General features: G+C 52.7%; 1 protein-coding gene across 1 annotated transcript in view; it reads right to left on the bottom strand.

Moving 5' to 3' along the window:
- ANK1 (ankyrin 1, erythrocytic) overlaps positions 1-1,567 on the bottom strand; it is a gene marked incomplete at its 5' end in the record, with an annotated part of 24,569 nt that extends 23,002 nt beyond the window's left edge. The window contains one exon of the mRNA XM_009699247.1: positions 1,466-1,567. Coding sequence (XP_009697549.1) covers positions 1,466-1,567 — 102 coding nt within the window. The remainder of the gene's footprint in view (positions 1-1,465) is intronic.
- Positions 1,568-9,452: the final 7,885 nt, after the last annotated feature.

The following is a 9,452-nucleotide window of genomic DNA, read 5'->3' as shown; positions in this document are numbered from 1 at the left end:
AGGCCAAGCATCCCTGCATGTTACCATCAGTCAGAAAAGAAAAGCAGACGGTGATGTTTCCTGGGGGAACTTGTCTGCAGCAACTGCACTGGCCACTGCAGTGCACAAATCAGTAGGTCTGAATTACACCTGTTTTGGGGACTTGATACTAAACCAGGTGAATATACATTTAGCCTCCCCAGCATCACTACTGCTTTGGAAAGCAGCCACCAGTGCAGTCTGTCTGTCCCCCCTGCTCAGCCCAAGCCCCCTGAGGCTCTCCGTACAGCACCTACCCTGATTCAGGCTGAGCCACCTACATTTGGCAGCTACACAGATACAAAATGTTCTATCGATTATGTACAAACGATTCCTCTGTGCCTGCAGCTCTCCTTTCCTGGGGAAGACCTGTCTCTGCTCTGGGTTAGGAGAGGCTCCACCAGCCCAACAACTCCCAAGCCACCAAGACTGGCATTTTGCAACCATCCCCTGCTTGTGTCAAGCTGCAGGTTCTGGGAATCTGAAAGACTGAGCATTGCAGGCAAGGGCAATATCCCCAAGAGTGATTCCTGCGACGTCCCAGCCACTGTGCTACACTCTTCACAGCTATCTGTTCTGCTCTCGGATGAGCAGCTGAGCCCCTTCCAGCTGTCCCAGTTGCCTGTCACCCTAAAGGAGCCTCAGATCTCCCTCTCCACTTACCTGCTAATGCCCTTTGCTATGCTCCAGCCAGTACTGCCCCGCTCCCCAGATCTTTATAGCTATCGCTGCCCTCCATGCCCCAAAGACAACTGGTCCAGACCTGCCTTCTGGTCAGATGTGGAAGCCTCCCCAGCAAGAGACCCCGCTCAAGCTGGTGGAGTCTGCACTGTGTGACCTCTCCCTTGAGCTCCTGTGGCACAGGCAGGGACAAGGGGCTGCAGCTTGCCTGGAGCCTGGCAGGGAGTGGTGCAGGTGAGAGGAGGATGGGGTCTGCCAGGATCCCAGGGATCTCCCCACTGTGCAGGCTCCTGCCCCTCAGCCAGGCATGCCACAGCTCGGGAGACTGCGCAATGCCTTTGCAGAGGAGATTATCCCCAGGAAATCACCTCTGCATAGCAAAGTTGCTGTCACACCCCACCTAACACAGCGCCTCTTTTGTCTCAACCCCAGATGCTTCATCAGGAGCCAGGCACATCGGGCATAGGAGGGCAGGACAGGCAGCCTCTCCCACAAAGTTTTTTAACTTTCTCTGCCAGGCAACTCATTACCAACCACCTCATACTCTGCTCCATGGCAGGCAGGACTGTGGGACTGGGGTGGGGGGGAGCTCCCAATCTGCTACGCAGGGCAAGTGAGCATCCTTGGGGAACCTCCCCACCTCCATCCTACGGGAACAGTGTAAGGAAGGGGAGAGGTGGCTGTCACTGGGCCTAGGGGAGGCATTGTGTGGCACATTTTCACATGAACTAGAGATGGTACCAGAAGTCCTGTGGGTTTCACCTACCTGGTTACAGGTGTTAATATCTACCCCATTCCTGAGGTGATCCAAGGCTTTGTCCAGATTCCCGGATCTTGCCGCTCTCAAGAAACTGGTTGCAGCATCGGCCTTGGGGAAAAAAAGAACAAGCATGAGATGCAGAGTCCCCCTCTTCTCTCTCATCACCAGCACAGGGCCAGCTCTTCCCTCAGTTGCAGAGAACAGGAGTACAGAGACCAGGCAGAAAAGGCAGAGGCCAGGTGTGAACTGCTGGGACAGACAGGATGTCATCAGACTGCTGTCATCAGAGAGGATGAAGCAGGGCCAGGACCCGGACTTAGAGTGAAGAACATCCAGGTGACGGGGTAGGAGAGCCATGCGAGGTCTGCAGCTCAACCCAGCACTGCGGTGGGGTAGGGAGGAAGCTCTGAGGGGACTCCTGCAGCCATGGCAGCCTCCCTTGGCCCCGCAAACCCCTCTGTGTCCTGGCTGAGAGACTGCAGCGATGGACAAGGCCTAGACCGCAGCTGTGGTGAGCCCATCCCTGCTGTCCTCCAGAAACTGTCGGGCAGTCACGGTGGTGAGTTCGAGTACCGGCACCAGGGACAATGACCCCAGCTGAGCATCCCGCTCAGTCACGGTTCTCTTTTCTGACAGAAACAAGGCAGTGCCTCCCTGCACCACTTAAACACGGCCACCCCAGGCAAAGCAAGCAATACTTCAAGCAACACTATTTAGCAGTGTAAGGCAGCAAATGAAGACCATGGGATGGCTCACGAGAAGCTGGAGAACAACAGGGTGGAAATGCAGCGATGTGGCTCTGTGAGGCTGGGACCTTGGACCAGTAACTATGACCTGCTGCCTACCTGCTAAGTCCAGTCCAAAGGGCTCTCTGCAGCAAAGAGCCATGAGACATTCATGGCAAGGGCACAGGACACACTCCTCTGCCTTAAGTTCCAATAGAAAATCAGAATCCCTCTTGTACCTCTCACGTTGGAACTGACCAAGGGACCTCCTGTGCTATGAGAGCCTTCATCCTGCCATCATCCCAGGCCATCCTGTAGTACCCACAGCCTGACTGTGGAAGAGCACCCAGGATTAGGAAGCTCCTGGACCAGAGCTGGAGGCAGCCTGGGCACGGAGGAGAGCACTGGAGGCAGACCTATGCAGGATGATGCACCACACGGTTTCAGGGCTCCTCTCTTCCCTTCTCTTTGCAGCCTCAGCCATTCAAATTTAGACTTTGGAGCAGCACAACTCGGCTGCCTTCTGCTCTCCTCCATTTGCCTTCCGCTCTCCTCTGTCTGCGTTCCCCAGCCCATCCTTTCTGCCTGACCCTCCTACCCCAGAGAAACATAGCCATGACCTGGGCCCACCGCCCTGCTACCCCCTGCAGAAGGAAGGCCCACAGATGGGATGTCCTGACCCCCACTGTGCTGGGCACACCCTGCAGAACTCAGCCTGGACTCCTGCAGCAGTGGCCAGGTGCCACGGCCCCTTCTAGGGTAGCCCACGGGGTCAGAGGGGCAGGTGGTGGAGGGCAGCACCACCATGCCCTGTCCTGGTACGCAGCCTCCGTGGGCCAGGCAACACGTGCTGATTGCATGACCTCCTATGCCAGCTGGCTCCACTTGCTACCACCTCAGAGGAAAACCCTGTCCATTTGGGAAGAGCCCCCAGATTCACAGCAGAGCTGTCGGCTTTGTGGAGGGCTGTGAGCACAGAGGACACACAACGTGGCTTGTGCTCTGTTCATACAGGGTGATCTACTGTAAGAGGCAGAAGGCAGCACCAGCGCTGTCCATAGAAGTGCACATTTACGCTCAGCCCTGCGTGTTGTCTGGGGTCTAGTGAGAAAACACTGACAGCTCCAAGCAACAGGTTGAATGTAAAGAGCTTTTCCAACTCCAGACCCTGCTAGAAGCCTCTGCATCTCAGGTCAGGATCAATGACAGGGCAGCAACCTCAGCTATGCTGCTGGCATGCAGCCACAGCACAGACCTTCGACAGCAAACCCCTTGGAAAGTCAAAGCACAGCTCAGCCAGGCTCTCCCACCCATGGGACACACATGGAGCTGCGGAGATTAAAATGGAAAAACTCTACAGGCTCCAGCAGCAAAGGTGCTCCCGAAGCCTCAGCACTCCCAGCAGCAGAGACCACAGGCAGAAAGCAAGCAGAAAAGCAAAGCAGAGGTCTCTGTGGGCACAAAGGAGTCGTGCATTGTTTACTCACAGACACGTCTGGACCGGACCTGCCCTTTCGTGCTGCCATAGTCCGGCACTTCAGCTGAAACCTGAGCCTGATGTCCCCTCTCTCCCTCCTTGGTTATCTACTCCCCAGCTTTGAGAGAGCCAGTAAGTTACATTGCATTCTATCTAAAAATACAGGCTCCCTCCTCGCTCCAACACAGACCCTGCAGGGATCACCAGCCGCTAATGGAATTTGTTCATTTTCTCTCCATTATTGTGTCAGACAGGATATTTAATACCAAGCCGCCTCCGGAAAGCAGATGACTGCTGCCAAGTGCAGGGAGCGGGTCAGAGCTAAAGGTACCACTTCGGGAACAGCAGAGAAAGAGCCGCCCCACAGATATGCCCAGGAGCCTGGCATTTCACAGGTAACACTGGCCACAGAGGAAAGGGGTTGCGGTTCCCTCCCGACCCTCTGGATGCTGGGGACCAGGGCCTTGGAGAATGTGCTGAGGCTTGAGGGCTTCAGGGGTACTGCCCTTCTGCTCCCCATGCTCAGCATGCACCTTTCAGAGATGCACAGAGAGATACAGGACATCAGCCACCAGCAGTCAGACAAAACATGCAGCCAGAGAAGAAGGGATAGCTCAGGTCAAATGGTAAAAGCAGAGGAAATAGATCTGCAGTCATACTGCCTTTCCAATGTTAGTGTCCATGTTGGGACTGCCTACCTATCACTCAGGGGACATTCGTTCACAACAGCTCACTTTACTTTGGGGTGTCACAGAGATCAAGACAACACTAGATTAGCCAGGGAACCGAAGTATGGGTTGGGTCACTGCCATCTCCTGAATTTCAGCAAAAGGCAGCAGTGACAGCAAGAAATGCAGAGACCTTGCGGATACAAGTAGATGTGCATATCAAAAAGATACACACACACACGCCCCACTCAGCACAGCACCACACCACCTAAACAGCACAGGTACATTGACAGTTACCATCCCCTAATAAGCACAAAGCATAGCATGGACATGCTACATGCACCCCCCTGGTGTTTGTACACACACACACACGCAGTCACTTGCTATCCACGTGCCCAGGATATACAGCAACTGCTTGGAGATGTAGAGACTGCTTCTACTGCTTTTCCTTTCTCTGGAGTTTGTTGTGTTTCTTTCCATTCTCCCTTGCCTTCCTAGCAATTTTCCAGGAAGGAGCTATTCCAGGGGAGAAAATGAACTATCTCACTTGTCACTGTGTACCTCTTGCACTCTTACACGGCTGCTAAACCCTATACACGGGTGTTGTGCTCCACAGACTTGTGGACATTCAAGTTGTGAAGTGTCAGGAGGCTGCTGCCAGCCGTTCCCCAAGAGAAAATCACAGAATCATAGAATCGATTGGGTTGGAAGAGACCTCTGGGATCATCGAGTCCACCCTTCGCCCTAACACCACCATGTCAACCAGACCATGGCACTAAGTGCCACCTCCAGTCTTTTCCTAAACCCCTCCAGGGATGTGGACTCCACCACCTCCCCAGGTAGCCCATCCCAATGCCTAACCACCCTTTCTGTCAAGAAATCCCTCCTCATTTCTAGCCTGAACTTCCCCTGGCCCAGTTTCAGACGATGCCCCCTTGTCCTGTCACGAGTTGCTTGGGAGAAGAGACCGACCCCCACCTGGCTACCCCCTCCTTTCAGGTCGTTGTAAGGAGCGATCAGGTCTCCCCTCAGCCTCCTCTTCTCCAGGCTGAACACCCCCAGCTCCCTCGGCTGCTCCCCATCAGACTTGTGCTCCAGACCCTTCACCACCTTCGTTGCCCTTTGAAGCCTCATATGTGGACTTTGCAAAGTGCTCCAAGCCCTTCTAAAGTAAAAAAAAACATAGCACAGCACATCAGACTGTGCTTCTATTCTCCTTCCCTTTCTTCTCTTTCAGGAAAAAGCTCCCCTTGTCTGCTGACAATTTACATTTTTCCTTTTCCCTCTCCCGGCCCTGACTAGCAGCCTCCTCTGTTCCTATTCACAGGTATATTCCTGCTCTCACAGCCCTGAAATTCCACAGCATGATTGCTGCTGGATGAATGTCCTAGCCCCTTCATCCCAATGTGAGAAGTCTGGACCTGACCAAGCTCATTGCATTGTAGCCACGGCTAAGACAATTAAGCAAAGGGAAAGTTCTGCCAAACCAGAGGCTCAGGCTGTATTCCAAGGGCTGCAGTCAGTGGTTCAGTAATTCCTGTTCTGTCTTCTGGTCATGGTCGGAGTCCTGCTCTAATCAGCTCTGGCAGTGCTTTGCTCTCACTCCCACCCAGGGAGGAGTTCCCACCAGGTCTTTCTGCACATCACTGATACAGGAAGGGAGGGGCTCAACATTGCCTCCTTCTCTGAAAGAGCGCCACATTTGTCAGCACCCCACTCTGTACAAACTCCTAAATGATGCAAGCAGATGATTCCCAAGAGCAAATGAGTTCAGGGACTTGTCCTGATCTCGTAGTGTTTTCTGGGACACAAAGACAGGCAAGAAGCAAGTCGCCACACTGTTCCAGACAGGCAAAAGGCACACGTGCATCTGGCTATTCTGCCCTCTTTACCCTATCTGTCCACTTGTCTCTTCTATCTGCAGGTCTTCTACTGGAGCAACGAGGCTGCCTGAGCAGGGACTGTAGCTCCTTCGTTGTTCATACAGCACCTGGCATGAGGAAAGGCTGAGCTAGCTTCTTGCTGAGGAGCTCCAGAGGACATGGGACCACTTCACTTCAAGGATGCGCACAAAGGTCTGTGGGACTGCCTGGGAACACGTCCTGCTATGGCCAAAGATGCCAAAAGAAAGGGACTGGGTGTCCTTTCCAAGAAGCCTTTGACTCCAGCAGTCCCTGGAGAGCAGCCCTGTCCGTGCCACGCAATGGGCAGGTGGGGGGCAGCACACCTAGCCAGAAGCTGCTAGCATCCACTCGGACCTTCTCACTGCCTGCAGAAACAAAGTGCTTTGATGCTTGAAACCAGCCGATTCCCTGCTCCATTGGAAGAGCTGCAAGGACTCGCTACAGAGAGGGAAGAGTGAGGGAGCTTTCGTTCTCTGTGAGGTTTTTTTTTTTTAAATGAGCTGTATTTTCTTCACTGTCTACCCAGAGGTATTGCACAGGTAGAGCTGCCCTGCAACTGAAACACTCAGTGCTACAGGGAATTCCCACAGTCTTGATTCTCAGTCACATTATTCAGTCCCTGCCTTTCCCCTTCCCTGGTCTCTGCCGTGTAGCTTCAGAGTCTCTGGTCTCACTGAAGAACAGTGCTGCTCTTACACCAGGAAAGTGGACTTGCAATGTTGCAATGCAGACTTTCAAATAACAAATTACTTCCCATGCCTTGGGGAGCAAAACGCTTTGTGCCAAACAGCAGACTCAGTGGCCAAGAACTTTGGGTCTGCTCTGCTGCTGAGGCACACAGATGATGCCCACATGGGAGGAGAGGGAAGCTGGCTGTGTGGCAGTTTTGCCTTAGTCTCTGCATGCCAGAGGCAGAAGGATGCTGACCAGGCCCATGTACACTGTCCTTGGGGCAGGTACCCCTTGAAAGCAATTACGCCCAATTACACCACTACACAGGTTCCTTGCTGTCTCATGAGTTTTGCCACTAATGATAATTCGGCATCTTCAAACTCTTTTGCATTTTTTGGAAGCCATGTGCTCCTTCCAGCAAGGAGATGAGTAGCTCCTGCTTTGCACACTGTAGGCATCCGTTTGCAGCTTCATTGCTCTAACTCTCTCTTGAAAGTCCTTATCGGGAGCAACATGTGCCACCCTTTCTCCAGGACATACTGGGAGCAAAGCCAGCTGGGGCACCTTGCAAACTGAGATGTGCAAACTGTGTGAGCAGCAGAGAGACAGCAACAGGAGGGCCACAATCCCTTCCGAGAGTCTTGTGCTGCTGCTAAGGGCAAGGCACAATTTTACCATTGACCCTGCCTGGGGGATGCAGCAGTGGCTTTTGGCCCTGCCAAGCAGATTCACTTCCTACCTATACATGGTCAGTTTGCCAGTGAACAGGGAGAAACAGAGCCAGACTGACGTGGCCTCATGGAGTGGAGGACAGAGGAGGTCCAGCAAGGAAACTCCTGGCAGGCTGGACAGCACACAATCACCCCATCAACCAAAGAGCCCCAGGACTGGCAGTGAGATGCAAACCTGAATCCTGCCACCAAAGCCACGTATTGCCATGAGTATCCTATCTAGATGGCATGGAAAGATCCAACTTATATCTAGGAGGTCACCCTGTCACTTCCAGTTGCTAGTGCTGGGGTGCTGGAACCTAAGGTCAGCGCTGCCGGCTGGGGAGGTAGTACAATAAACCTTGCAACAGCCCTTGACATTCACCTGGACATTTCTTTGCTCATGCAAGCTTGTGTCCAGTCGTGGGCATGAACCTCACCTTCGAGGCATTATTTCCAGCAAAGACAGCAAAATCTTCCACCTGCATGGTTGTTTACTTTTAAGCAATTGCCCAACCTAGGGATTTCTCTGGAGCCAGAGCTCTTTTGGACCTCCCTGCCTTGCAGACATCAAGTGCCCAGCTCTACAGGTGATAACCTGGATCCTTTTTCATCAGATGAGAAGAATATGTCAGTCCTGGAAACCCACTAAAACAGCTGCTAAGAAGAGCAGTCAAACATGACACCTAGGGTCTCTCTAAGATGATCAGGGAAGATTAGGATAATTGAATCAGAGATTCAACTCAAAATGTCCAGAAACAGAAATCACACTGTCTGCCTTACAGGAACTTTCTCTCCTATCTGTATTCACAGCCACTTGACACTTAGCGGTCCCCGCAGTGGAAGCAAAACCTACTGCCATGTTTCTGCCTTCTGAGTAGAAGACAGCATTCAGCAGAGCACAGCATCTCCAGAGAGCCCGTAGTAGCAAAGCCTCAGGCAAGCAGCAGAGCACAGAGAGCAGGCTACCAGGCACATACTGCAAACCCAGATGAAAGAGAAAAGCAAAAGCATGAGGAAAATTCATCAGATAAAAGGATAATGCCCAGATTCTGTTATCTCATCATCCTCATCCCTGCCCACATGCCTTAAGATGGATAAATCCATATGCCCAAGTTCCATTTCTGGTCATCCTCACCACTGCCCACGACTTACGACAGGTCTGCAGATCTTAATAGGACTGGTGAGAGTCAAGGCACAAGAGGTCACTCTGGAAGGCATCTCCCAAGCGAGTTTGTTCTTATTTCAAGCACCAACATGAGTAAATTCTTTGTCCATGCTCCTTTCTGCTGAGTGGAGATTTTGCAAGAACCCCAGGCTTCCCCAAGGCATGTTCCACAGAGGCCAATGGTTTATATAGTCAGCAGAGGTCCCCAGACCAAAATGCAAGGGGGAACCTAACCACCTTGCAGCGGGTGAATCGGAGCACGCAGGAGGTGAAGGATCTGCTCATGCTTCTGTGGCAAGGGGCTGTTAGAGCTGGAAGAGAACTCAGCACAAGGAGAAATCCCAAAGTGAAAGAAGGAGGGCCTCTGGCAGGTTTGTGGGAAGGGAGTCAACTTGTCAATTAGTGTTTCGAACGTACTGAAGAGGGGGCAAACTTTCAGGGGCAGGCACCAGACTGGCCCCTCCATCATGCGCAATCCTCCATCGCTACATAATCATGAGTAACTAGCTTTTGGAAAGCCCATTTTGATGCACTCTTAATAAGAGAGGTAGTTCTGGACTGTCACTGGTGGTGCAGTTCAGGGCCAAGGTTAACTTGGTCCCTGCTGAGCATATTCAGATACAGACAGCATCTGCGTTGCCACTTGGCTCCTTCCTTCCCTCCCCCCCC

This window comes from Cariama cristata, unplaced genomic scaffold, assembly GCF_000690535.1.
Source record: "Cariama cristata isolate BGI_N322 unplaced genomic scaffold, ASM69053v1 scaffold30224, whole genome shotgun sequence".
In the NCBI taxonomy this organism is placed as follows: Eukaryota; Metazoa; Chordata; class Aves; order Cariamiformes; family Cariamidae; genus Cariama; species Cariama cristata.
Note: the sequence above shows the minus strand (reverse complement) of the source record. Positions and strands in the feature narration are given on the sequence as shown.